The following is a 13,423-nucleotide window of genomic DNA, read 5'->3' on the forward strand; positions in this document are numbered from 1 at the left end:
CCTGGTGACAGGGAGAGAGGGAGGGCCAGGCCATGACGTCATCTAGCTTTCCTGGGAGTGCGCATGTTTACTGTCCTGAGTGGGGGGAGGGCCTGCACTGGGCGTGTCGGGGACCAGGGTGTCGTCAGGGAAGAACGCGTCTCCCAGCCCTGTGGGCGCTGTGGCAGTGGTCTGGGACTCGGCCGAGGCCGTCGGGGTAAGCCAACGCCAGCGTGCACGGCAGAGCGGTGCCTTCCCCAGCATGAGGTGGGCCGGCCGGTGGTGACCGGTTTGGGGCCAGCAGAGGAAACTTAAGCAGGACGCTAAGATTCCCTCCAAGGATGCCGAGAGTGGACCACGGAGCACGGAGAGGCCTCTAGGGGTTTCACGTGACAGACGGCGCTGCTGTGACAATGCTTCTGCGTTGGATGTTGTGCCGTGAGGCCAGGACAGACCGGCTGTGCTGTAGTGTCTTAGTGAGGCTCCCAGTGAAACCGTCCTCAGCCAATGAAGCCGGAACTTGAAGACCCGCAGCGGCCATGGGCGAGGCTGACCCGGTGTGTACAGGCCAGCCTGGCACAAGGTGCTCAGATCCACACTTCACGCCACACTTCAGGGTGAGGACGCGCTGTTCAATGCAGCGTGGAGGGAGTGGATCCCCACGTCCTGTGGGGAAACCGTAAGAAAGACTAATAGCTCCGTCAGCACCGTTCTGGGAACCGATGGCCGACTCCCACAGGCGTGCATGTGGAATCGGGGACTCTGTCCCCAGTAAGACGCACCAACAAGGAAGAGTTAACAGTTAGCACGTGGCCAGTGTGTGCTCGTCTTGTACAATTCCCACTTCATTCTTACTGGAAAAACGCTTTGAGACTCATTTCGATGTCGATGTGTCGATCAGGAACAGTGACGTGGGCTTTGATGAGAGCGTGTGCCCAGGCGACTGGCTCCCCGGCTTTGGACGCTTTCGGATGTGTCCTTCCACACGGCCCTGTCGTGTGTGATCAAGGACAGTCTTACCACTTTTGTTTCAAATCTTCATGTCTTTTTCTAAGGCTCCGTTGAGACTTGTGTCCCTGGGTTGGTTTTGGGGTCGTGGTCCCAGGTGCCTTAGTGACTGGGAGCCCAGTGTTGGGGGGATGGGACTGTGATGTCCCTTGGTCCTCATCTGTCTTCTTCTGTACGTGTGGTTCACGTGCTTTTGGAACAGGGGTGTCTGTGCCCCAGCGACCCACCCACGAGGAAATCTTCCCTTTGCTCATGTCGTGTGGCCGAGCCCGACATGGTACAGAACGTGGGTCACTCCCGGGAGCGGGGACCCTCACAGGGTGCCAGGGAGACTTTCAGACGCACAAATCCTGCTTCTGTGCCTCTGCTCCCAGGGCGCTCAGCCTTGTGTCCAGGGGTAGCTTCTCCTCCATCACGGCCCTTCCTGACGCGAGATTGCATTTCCTAATGAGCCTCGGTTCCCACGAGGAGCCAGACCTGCCAAACTGAACTGCAAAGGTCACCGGAGCTGGCCAGCAGCCAGGACGCTCATGCAGACAAACCCGGCGTTTCTTCGGACCCGGCAGGCGTACCTTCGACTTTGACAGCCCTCTCAGCAAACTCCGAGCGCCGGTCGACTTAACCCCGTGTTGCCTGTGCTGCGTCTGCAAACGTGCCGAACGCCCTCCAAGGGCCCTTGCGTGGACTTTCCAGGGCGATGTCTGTAGACACAGTGTGTCCTTGGATCGAGATGGGAGTGTCTGTGCCCGGATGATCACGCCGTAAATCCTGCTCGCTGGGACTGTCTCTGAGAGGGGCCGAGGGAGCCCTGCGGTCTGCGTCACCTTCCCATGGGATGGTGGGGGCTCCGCGCCGCCGGGCACAGCCGCCTCTCACAGCGTTCAGTCCCTGCGTGCCTCGGTCCCTGCCCGTGATCTACAGTGATTCCTGGCAGTTCAGAAGGAATGCGGTCGTTGTCACCTGAGCACCTGCCAGGTTCTAAGTCCCCATGGGAGTGAAGTCTCTTTTCTTCCATAAAACTGCACGGCCCAGCGACCGGTTTCATTGTGTGTCTGTTTGCTGAGCGAAATCTTTAGCAGGAAGCACAGAACTTAGAGGACACAGTCGACAGAACTTGGACAACGCTGGGTGATGTTCCGAGGACCGCGTGGGCCACTGACATCGGTGCGGGCGAGGCGAGTGTGGGCAGGAGCCCGCCTGGGCCCCTCTCCAGCTGCAGCAATGCCCAGTGCAGGGCGGCCCGCATCCCAGCTGCCGTGTGCACCGATCCGTGTGCAGGAGAGTGCCCGCGTGGATGAAGACCGAGTGCCCAGTCCTATGTTGGGCTATGTCAGAGTCAGAACTCTGTTATTTAAGGTTCTTCACTTACAAACAAATCAGATGCTGGGAAAGTAAAGCCACGGGATTTGTTGGAAACACAGAGGCCTCACAGACAGTGGCTCCCCAGGGTCCTGAGGTGGCCCCGTGGTCTGGGTGCGCTCGGAGATCAGCACCTTTGAGCTGCAGGGTGAGAGCATCCACGTGGCCACAGCACCCCTGCCTGGTCCTCTGCAGACCGACTGGGCGCCAGGCGGCTGTGTGAGGGGCTGGAGCGCTCCGTGGAGAGCAGGACACCTGAACCACACCCTGCCTTCCTTCCCTTTCCTTCACAAGAATGACCTGAGCACCCACGGTGACCTGTGAATGACCCCGGGATGGGCTCTGAGATTAGCCCCCGAAATGTCAGCCTGGACCAACATGATTTAGCTTCCACTTGCCTGTCCGCCCCTCCAGGAGGCTGTGGTCAGTGGGCTACAGGTGGGAAGTAAGAGAATCGGAAAGGTCAGGTTGGTTCCTGTGCCCTTTCGGGACATCCACAGAAATGACATGGTTTAAAAAGTCAAACAGCAGTGTTCGGCAATACAGTGCGGTGCTCACCCCTGGCAGACCAAATAGATGGTAGCTGTCCTGTGCCATCCATGTCAGGTGGTATGGGCCGTTTCACTGTCACCTCTAGGACTGATTGTCATTCTGCACTGTTGCACACGTCCCTGGCCTTGTGCTTATCAGCTGCCTTGGACTGGTTTCAATAAAAAAATAAGCCAGGTGCATAGGAGTCTCACCCCCTATGGTTCAGCATCACCTTGAGTAAGAGTTGGGGACAACATTGAAAGCAGTATAACCTGGTCATTAGTCCAGCACCAATCGCAATAAAAAGGTTTAAAAAAGGCTTGCATGTGGCCTGTGAGCAAGCTAAGGCCTGGACTCAGACAGACATCCTTGTCCTGTGAAACTACATCCTCTCTGTCCCTCAGCTCTCTGGCTTCATCTGGATCCTCGCTGTAATCACAGGAGTTTCCTCGTTGAGCTCAGGTGTGGCCTGGACACTGACGGGCAGCCTCTGTGAAAGCCACTGGGCACGTCTGGACCAGACAAGACGGTGGCTTCACGGGGCTGTCAGGCCTGGGGCTCAGGTTCTGGAGAGCCCGGGTTGTCACAGGCCTTGTGGTGGACAGAAGCAAACACACACACGCCCAACCGCACAGCACACGGCCGCCGAGGCTGCACCCAAATGAGCAGACTGTCCCGGCACCTGGTCTTAACTGTAAGTGCTGGTGACATTCGGGTGAACAGTGAATTAACAAACAAAAGAAAACAGAACAAAACCTTTTCTCCACTGACTTAAACCGTGTTTTTTAACCAACTTTTATCTTCATTTGTCTTTGATTTTTCAGATTTTGAGTTTAGAGTTTCTTTTTTATCTGTGGTTTTCAGTAGTTAACAATTAGTTATGTCCTCAGCTCATTTGTAAGGGAACCTGCAGAGTGTATGTGTGTGTGTGTGTGCACGTGTGCATATGCATACATGTGTGTAACGCAGGGCCTTTTATACACTATGTAGAAACATGTTATATCCTGTGTATTGTATAGAGAGGGAGGGGCAGTCTGGGGTGCACAGCCCCGCTCCCCGCTCCAGAAGTCGGTTTCTCTGAATCTGGTTTTCTGGCTGGGATTTTAACAGGGCCCAGGTGTCTGCTGTCTGTTCGGGGGTGAGTGGGGTGACGAGCTGCGGGTGAGGCTTCTTGGTGGGAGTCGGGGAGGGACGTGGAGGCTCAGCTGCTCATCTCAGCATTGCTCAGGACGGGCAGGGGCCTCTTAGGGGCGAGGCGGCCCGTCAGCGGCATTCTCCATCCAAGGTCCTTGAGCGGCTCCCTGGCTGGTCGGTGAGGGTTTGGGGAGACTGCTCGTTCTGCCCGATTTCCCCCAGGGAACACGCTTCAGCACCCGAGCAGAGAGGCACCTGCCCGAGCTCCCCTCGGCTGCCGAAAGCAAGTCGGTGACGCTCGGGTTCCGGGGTGCTGTTGCCATGTCCCCCAAGGTGGTGCAGTCCAGAGCATATTTGTTAGAGGACGTCCCCGGTTTAGCCCTTTGGGTCAGAGGGTGGATGTATTCGATCCTGTCTGAACACAAAGAGAAACATTATTAACATAAACTGAGATCGGCCTTTACACATGGGGACACATGGCCCTGGGGTTTTAAGTCATTTTGTTCCTACGTGACTGTGCCTCCGAATGTCCGGAGCACAGAGCGGGGCACAGACCGGGGCAGGAATGCCTCTTCTGTGACTCCCAGTCCCCGAGGCTGTTTCAGAGACACCGCCGCTGGGGTGCCACCCCTTCGGGGCCTCAGACACGGAGCCCTTCCTGCTCAGCCTCAGTCAGAGCCTGGGGGTTGGGCCTGGACAGCAGGAGTCTTCAGTCCCCTCCTGGGGATGTGACCCTGGGGGCGGGTGGCAGGCATGTGGCAGGAGGGGCCCGGTCAGGACTCCTTGGGACCAGGCCATGTGCCTGCCGGGAACCTGCCTGACTCCGGACCACCCCGGGGCCATCCCACCTGCGACGGTGGAAATTCAGGTGGGCATCAGACCTGCTGGGGGACGCAGCTCTCACAGTGACAGAGAGGAACAGCACCCGCTGCTCCTGACCCTCCTCGCTGCCCCTCTGTTTCCCCGGCCCGCGCCGCCTGCCCACTCCCCTGACTTTCCAGGTGTCCTCAGGCTCCATGGGCTGTGCTGACCACGTGCTCACACTGTCTCTTCCTCTCTGTAGTGTCCTCGTGTGACCAGGAGCAGCAGTCGGCCCTGGAGGAGGCCCGGCAGCCCAGAAACGACAACGTGGTGATCCCCGAGTGCGCACACGGCGGCCTGTACAAGCCGGTGCAGTGCCACCCGTCCACGGGCTACTGCTGGTGTGTCCTGGTGGACACCGGGCGCCCCATTCCGGGCACCTCCACCAGGTACGGCCTTCTCGGGGGCCTCCGGGGCGGGGGGGAGCAGCACAGCGGAGGACGTTTGGAAAAGGCTCTGCTGTCGGGGGCACCTGGGACCCCGGTGTTTGCAAAGGAGCCAGCATTTCCAAGCAGAGGGAGCCGAACTCCCCTGGCGGGTGCCATGATCTTAAAACACCTGCCTCCCCCAGCTGCCCCTTAGAAGGGTCCGTGCTCAGAGCAGGGAGAGCAGCCCCTTCAGGGCCCCAGACACACCTGCTCAGGTGAGTCTCCACGGAGCACCTGCCACCCGCCTGGTGTACTGGCCTTGCCCCTGACCTGCCGTCAGCGGGTTCCGGTGTTTCTGCAGCGACTTGCCCTCTGACTTCTGTAAGTGTGGACACAGCTCACCACTGCATCAGAATACCTCAGCTTTACCAACCCGAGCGCCTGGTCCGACCTCTGCGCCCCTTCGGAGTGATTCCCCAGTTATTCCAGGGCGACCACTGGGCATTTAGATGAAGACACACAGCCACGTGTGACCTGGAGCCAGACGTTGGTGACAAACACTTCCTCGGCCCGCCGTGCATCCCGCTCTCAGTGAAACTGGTTTCCCTGGAAACCAGCGGATCAGGGTCGTGTTGGAGCTGGGCCTCGGTGGCCAGCGCACCCCCACCCCAGCCACAGGGACAGGCGGAGAGCCCTCCGCGCCGCTCGTGGTGCGCCCAGCGCCGTGGTGCCCAGCACGGAGCTGTGGCCGGGCCCGTCCCTGCAGGGCGCCCGCTCTGAGCCAGCCCCGCACGGGGGCCTTTCACGGGCTCGGGGTGAGAGGTTTTGGTTCCGCGCACGTGAGCACAGGGAGCGTGTGCTCTCAGATGCCTTGGGAAGCAGGGTTTCTGCACATTTTATAACTGGCCTGCTCACTGTGTGTTTAAGTTGGGGCGTTTGCTCCCCAGCCCGGGCTGCGCCTCTGGGAGGGGGAAGCGTCTCTGGCAGACGTCTTGCTAACGCCGGCCAACAAAATCCTCAAGCTGTCAAAACCAGAACTCCTCAAGCTGGCTGCAAAATGATGAGCTCAGCATTTACGACGGGGTCCCTCCCGAGCCCGGTTCATATTATGATCGGACCAGAAACATGACCGCGCCTCTCTTCCTCTGGCCTGACTCTCCGCCCAGGCCGGCTGTGGCCACCGGTCCTCACCGTCCCCTGTGCCTGCGGGATGGAGTATGTTTCTTCTCTGAGATTCGAGGTGCAGCGTTAAATGAGGAGGAGACCCCTGCGCTCCTGCTCTGTTACAATCTCCTTCGTTTGTTTGTTGGTTACCACGAATGCTGGTTGTCAGCGATGCCCAGACACCGTTCTCGGGACTGGGGACACGCACGTAGCCCTGGACAGCAGGTGGGTCCTTTCTGGGGGCTGCGCCTTCGCTCAGGAGGCCAGGGAGCGAGTGGGCGGGGGTAGGGCGGCTGCCTCCCACGCACCCAGTCCGCAAACGCGTCCAGCCTCGAAGTCCACCAGCCGGCGCACCGCAGAGAGCAGGAGGCTCAGATTGCTTCAAGCTCAAGGACCTCACGTTAACCAACCGTCTGTGTTCTCTGCCCCGCGGGCTTCGCGTCACCCGCCCGCGCTGCGGCTTCTGCGTCGTCAGCCAGGACACGTGTTTTGCTTCCGTCTGACAGCAAGGGAAGACTCCCCGCCATCCTCGGCCCTCAGGGGACTCCCCTCGCTCCAGCTGGCCAGAAGGTCACCCTGACCAGGGGCTCGTGGTGGGTGGGTGTGGGGGGGGGCCGTCCAGACGCAGGGGTGAAGGCTGCCCTGCACGGAGCCAGGCTTGGTTCAGTGTTGATCACCGCTGTGCTGTGTTGACCAGGGAGTCTTAGGCTTCGCGCAGTGATGAGCTGGCTAGTGGGCATTCGTAACGAGGGGGAGACTACCCCTTGGTGATGCCACTGAGGACAGGCCCCCAAACCGCCACTGCGACGTTCTCACCGTGCGTCTTTGTCCTCGGACGACTCCATCGTGGTCGCAAGGTGGCCGCAGAGATCCAGGCGCATTGGGCAAGGACCACATGCTCAGGGGGCGCAGGGAGCCCAGCACCTTCCCTAAAATCCCTTTCGCAGATTTAATTCAGGTGTTTGGGGCCGGAATTGTAGTGCACAACCGTGGTAACCGCATCACTGGGAGGGAAAACGGAATTGGTCTTAACTGCTCTCCGTGGAACAAGGACGTTGGGGACTGATCAAAGTCGTCACCTCTCAGGGCTGACCGAGGGGCCAGGCCACGTCACCAGCTCACGCCCCGGGCTCCGCGGTGGCCGCCAGGTCCCCGGGTCACGGTCACGCTGATGCAGTTTCTTACGCTCTCCTCAGATGTGCTCCAGGGAGACACTTCAGACTCCTGATTTTTATTTGGGTAGAAGTTCAAGGCTTTGTCTTCCTTGATCATCCACTATTTTACATTTCTGAGGAGGCAAAATAATTTTTTAAGACATCCAACACCAGTCAGAAGCCACAGACATGAAGGTAATCGTCCCGGTGAGCTAGCTCTTTCTGCCTCCAAGCAAGGTCATTGAAAAGCACACATTTGGGTGCAGGCTGGTGCCAAGGACAAAAGACCAACTCCGCTGGCCCGCGTGAGGCAGAGAGCAGCCGCCCCGGCACCGAATTGCTGCTGGGGTCCTCGTTCAGGGAGAAATCCGAGGTGGACCAGCCCTGCAGCACCTCCTGGTCCCCCTGACCTTTGTCTCCAGCTGGCATCTCGGCCGTGGTTCTAGGTGCTGCGGGCACCTGCGGGCGCCCACGCCGTGCGCGGGGCAGTGGGCGCTGGGGGTCGGGCAGGTGGCAGCCTGGCCGCCGTGGTGGTGGCTGCTGATGGGCGTGGCGCGTGGCCCCTGCTGCTGCCTGAGCTCCCAGAACGGGAGTTTCTCCTCCGCCCTCCTGAGGGTGAGGCAGGGCTTCCTCGATCACCGTCCGGCGCAAGCTGCTCTTCCCTGGACCAGCCCTGCTCCTGACGCCGGGCTCTCCCTCCCCGGCGGGCACATGTGTCCAGGGCACCGTGACCCGCCTTCCCCGGGCAGAGAGCCTGCTATCCGATGGGCACTGGACGGCCAGATGTTCGTTTTCTCTTCATACGAACAAGTGAACGTAAACACCGTGGGAAAGAACAGCGGTGGGCGTCTGAGCTCCCGTTGCAGCCCGAGGGCCCTGACTCTCTCCTGGGACTCCAGCCGCCATACGGGCTGGTCCCGGAGCTGCTCCGGAGGAGGACGCCGCCCGCCCACCGTACCCTTCCGACTCGGCGTCCCGGCTGGAGCCCCAGCCCGCGTGGGGGACGCCCGGAGTGGCTGCCCGAGGGCCCGTGTCCAGGCGGCTTCAACATTCCAGACTCAGCCTAGTAGCCGCGCGGCCGCGCCCTCGGCCTCACTGACCCTTGGGGTGGTGCAGCCCCGTCCGAACCCCTGTCCACGACCTGGCAGATCCCGGAGGCGACAGAGCCTTGGGCTGCCGCCGGGGGCCGGTGTGTGAGCCCGGACGGGGAGGCAGAGCCTGACACACTGCTTCCTGCCGACCGTGGGGACGAGCTCAGGGCACAAAGACATGCTGTCCTGTGAGACCTGGGGCCCCAGTATGTGCCCTGGGCGGGGGCAGGTCCAGCCCAAGACCATCTCTGTCCTGTGAGACCCAGGGCCGCAGTGTGTGCCCTGGGCGGGGGCGGGTCCGGCCCTACGACCAGGCGAGAAATGGAAGTGAACCCTTTCGGAGCCTGACCCCCTGACCTGTCTTCCCTCCCCCTCGCAGGTATGAGCAGCCGAAATGTGACAACACCGCCAGGGCGCACCCGACCAAAGCGCAGGACCTCTACAAGGGCCGGCAGCTGCCGGGTAAGTGGACGAGGGGGCGGCAGGACGGCCGGAGCTTCCCGGGTGAGAAGTCCCAGCAGCGCTGCCCCTGGTGGGCCGGGGCATGTCCTCGGGCCCGGCTGGCGCGGCCGTCGCCCCAGGGCGGGGGCAGGTGCCCCGCACAGAGACGCTGGCTTCAATGGTGGCGGCAACGCTGGAAGAGACACACCCCCGAGACCCGACATTTCAGACACGGAAGCGACGTCCTCTCGCTCAGAACAGGCCGCGGTGCGGCTCCCACCCCTGCGCCCTCGGGTCTTTCACCCAAAGGACGCGGGGCCCCGCGTGTGTCCCTCCGACCTGCCTCTGGAATCAGCCCAGCTGCCCGAGGCGCTGAGTCCGGCTCCCGTCACGTAAATGTCTAACCGCCTTTGCTCTGTTTCTAAGTGTCCAAGAGACTTATTATTTTTTTAATCCTCACCCGAGGACATTTTTTCATTTTTTGTTCAGATAGAGTGGGAGGGAGAGAGAGAGAAACATCGACGTGAAGGGACACATCGAGTGGCTGCCACCCACACGACCCAACCAGGGCCGGGGACAAACTGCAACCAGGGTACGTGCCCTTAGCGGGAACCGAACCCGGGTCTCTCTGGACCGCAGGCTGATGTTCTAACTGCTGAGCCAAACTGTCCAGGGCACTTAATTTGTTTTCGATGATGCAAAACCGCCCCCTGTCTGGCCTTTGGACAGACACATGGACGTGCTCATTCATGTCCCTCTGAGCCTCCTGATCACGGGAGTGGTCACGGTGACGGTCACGCTGGAGGCAGCCCCTCCGTGTCCTCCAGGGGACTGCGGGGACGGAGGTCGTCCATGGAAGCCAGTCCACTGAGCTCTAGATGGAGACGTAGTTTAAAGGCCAGGACGGTCGTGTTTGCTGTGGGAACAGCCGGTCAGCAACACCGAGAAACTTGGGGTCACACTTGGCGTGTCCGGCTGTCGATGTTCGTTAGAGAGACAGGTCTGAGCACGGGTCTCCGAGCTGGTTGGGGGAAGCGCTGTGACGAGGTCCACGCCCCCACCGCTGGCGGGGAGACTGTGGGGGTCGCGGGGTCTCCACCCAGACGCTGCCCCCGAGCTGCAGACACAAGCCAGAGGCCTGGCCGGCTCCGTGCGGGTCAGCTCGCTCCGCGGCGGGCGTTTGGAGTGTGCACTTCATGACCACTTCATCATTCTGATTTTTTGGAGATAATTATCCTTATTAGGGAAAAACAAGTCGGTCTTAAAATAACCCCGGGACAGAGGCTGTCCCTGGTCCAGTCACCGGTAGGAGGGCCGGCCGCTTCCTCTAAGCATCTCTCTGCAGCCTCGGGGAGGCGGGGCCTCTGTCCGCGGCCCCGGGAGCCCACGCCGGCCCTTCGTCACGGGCTCTGTGCCTGCCAACATGGAATTTTCACGATTTAAATGGAGTTTATGGGGGTGACATTGGCTCATAAAACCAGGCAGGTTCCAAGGTCACAGCTCCGTAGACACCATTCGCCCCACGCGACGCCTCCTTCCGTCCCCGTGTGCCCCTTGCGCACCCCACTGCCACCCCTGCTGACTGCGCCCTGTGCAGGCCGGAGAGGGGTCCCAGTGAGGTCGGAGGCCAGCACTACACGGGGGAGGGAGGTCCAGACCGGCACCGCGGGCACTGACCACTGCTGGGCCTGGACAGTCTTCCTCCTGCACGTTTCCCTGGAGGGCCGGCCGTCCGTCTGGAGACGAGTCAAACTGGGTGCTGACGTTTCAGGGAAAGGCCCCTGCTCGGTCATCCTGACATCTCGTCCAAGGGGCATTTTGAAGTCGTCGCTGTGCTAGTACCTTCTCACCGCCCGTCCCTCCCGCCGTCCGTCCCTGCCGCCCCCTGTCCCTGCCCACCTTCTCCTGGGCTCTGTGTCTGTTGGGCGACCTGCAGGGAGGGTGGTTCTCCAGTCCTGGGTGCTGCTCAGCCCAGCCCACAGGCTCGTTTCCCTCCTCCGCGCCCTCGGGCTGGGCTTTCTGGGCAGGTGCTCCGGCTCCTGTCCTCACACGTGGCCCAGTGGCCGGCCCTGTGCCCACAGGTGCCCTGAGAGGTGGGCGGAGCCTTCGGGCCCCAGGCAGGTGCAGCCCAGGGACAGTGCGTGAACAGAGGTCGCCTGGCGCGGGCTCTGGGCGGGCTGGTGCTGCCAGACTGTGGTCACAGCCCAGGGGTTTGGCCGCTCTCAGGGCACACGGCACGAGCCTACTCACGTGGGGAGGGTCGCCTGAGGGACAGACAGACAGACAGGCAGGCAGAGCGCATTGTTCTAGACCTCGGAGCACCTTCTGCCCAGCGACAGGAAGACCCATGTGTCCCGACCCCCGGCGGTGTGGGTGGCACCTCACGGCCAGCCAGAGGGCGCAGCCCGGGTCCCAGAGCAGTGTCGAGGGGAAGGGGCAGCACCCGCTTCACCCGTCGGGTACAGCGCCAGTCGGGGGGTGGCGGGAAGGCGGAGGGGGCTCTGTCACAGATGAGCCACCTTCACGCCTCAGGGGTGACGCCCTCCAGCAGGTGCTGATCCCGCGACGCGTGTCCTTGGCACTTAAATACGATCTGGGCTGATTCTTGTCCTCAGATGCGGTTGTAGCTGGCTGTCCCCGGGCAGGAGCAGGCTGTATTTCAGTCCCTGCTAAGGGGCCGTGTTAATCACCGGCTGCTGGTCACGGTGCAGTGCGACCCGATAGCACCGTAGGCGAGCACCCGGATTGCAGGCAGGTGGACGGTTCTGTGAGCCCGAGTCCAACGGCAGAGTCGGTCTCCTCGTCCGTCCCTCCTCCTTCCGTGTGGGTGAACGCTGAGGTCTCGTGGGTTCACTAGGTCTCCGGTGTCGCCCTAGCCCACAGGGGATGGCGAGTGAGCGACGGGCACCTCAGGTGCTCTGTGAACCTGAGAATGGTCCTTCCTTCCCTGCTCGTCCCCCAAACCAGGGCCATCGCCCACCTCGTGCATTCCGGCCCAGGCGTGCTGAGCGGTGTGCTCCGGTCAGAGGGACCCTCACGGCCGCCAGGCCTGAGCCTGGCCCCCCTCGGTCCTGTGAGGCCAGCAGCAGGGGGTCTCTTTCCTCAGGGCTCGTGACAGCCGGAGAGCAGGTCTGACTCAGTCAGGAACCCTGAGGGGCCCCGAGGTTTCCACGTCATCTTTCAGCACGATCGCAGACTTCTTCACGTTGAAGAAGATTCCTGAGGCAGCGTCAAGTGGTCCTCGCCCCGTCCGAAGCGGAGCTTAGGCTGCTTCCCAGCAGGGCTCAGAGCTGAGCCCAGCACCAGAACCGCCGGCACCACCGGCTCTAGTGCTGACCGTGCCGGCAACTGGACTCGGCCTTCGAGGCTCCTCCACAGACGGTGGGAACGTCAGCATCCCACCCAGGACAACGCCGCCGTCTGTGATCTCTGCACTAGGTCAGATGCTGGCTTCATGGGCCTGCTGACCTGGGCTGAGCCGGAGGGAAGTGTCCTGTTCAGACGGGTGGCCCTCTCCCCCGTGGCCGTGGATCGTGGGCACCGTGCTGTGCCCGGGCTCCCAGGGGCGCCTGGGGGCTGCCTGGACCCGCCTGGCTGGTGCGGCCAGGACCACGGCGTACGCAGGTGACATGGACATGGCCATGTCGGGGTCTCCGCTGGGCCCTGGAAGTGGAGGGGGCCGTTCTCAAGAGCTTGGTGAGAACTGAGCTACATCATTTCATGTTCTGACCACGGAGCTGATGATTAGACATGAAGTTCAGTCTGTCGGTAAGATGAGTAACCCTGCCCTGGCCGGTTTGGCTCAGCAGTTAGAGCGTCGGCCCGCGGACCGGGGAGTCACAGGTTCAGTTCCCGCTAAGGGCACGTACCTCGGTGGCAGTTTGTCCCCGGCCCTGGTTGGGGTCGTGTGGGTGACGACCAGTCAATGTGTCTCACGTCGATGTTTCTCTGTCTCCCCCCCCTCCCGCTCTATCTGAAGATAAATGCAAAAATGTCCTCGGATGAGGATAAAAAAAAAAAGATGACTAACTCTGTAGCTGAAAGGTGAGAAATTAGACCATCACATCCGTAGTTACTGAGAAAACGTCAGACCCGCACTGACCGTTTCTACCTAAAGACGTGACCGCGCCAGGGATCCCAGAGGCCCGCGTGGCCCCTCGCAGACGCCCCACAGACGGGGCGTACCTCTTCTTTAGGCCTCCCTCCCGCTGAGAAGAGTCGAGAGGGGCTGGGAGGCTGCAGGACTGAGGTGCCGATTGTCTCACACGGGGCCGAGGGCTCCGCGAGGTTTTTACTAGAATGTTCAGTTCAAGGGGTCCCCCCACCCCGTTTT

General features: G+C 61.3%; 1 protein-coding gene across 1 annotated transcript in view; it reads left to right on the forward strand.

Annotated features, from left to right (window-relative positions):
• Positions 1-13,423, forward strand: part of SMOC2 (SPARC related modular calcium binding 2) — a 127,246-nt gene that overhangs the window by 91,218 nt on the left and 22,605 nt on the right. Inside the window, exons 8-9 of the mRNA XM_036249380.1 lie at positions 5,075-5,261; positions 9,029-9,111. Of these exons, the coding sequence (XP_036105273.1) occupies positions 5,075-5,261; positions 9,029-9,111 (270 nt within the window). The remainder of the gene's footprint in view (positions 1-5,074; positions 5,262-9,028; positions 9,112-13,423) is intronic.

The sequence above is a fragment of the Molossus molossus genome, unplaced genomic scaffold (genome assembly GCF_014108415.1).
Source record: "Molossus molossus isolate mMolMol1 unplaced genomic scaffold, mMolMol1.p scaffold_m16_p_8, whole genome shotgun sequence".
Classification (NCBI taxonomy): domain Eukaryota; kingdom Metazoa; phylum Chordata; class Mammalia; order Chiroptera; family Molossidae; genus Molossus; species Molossus molossus.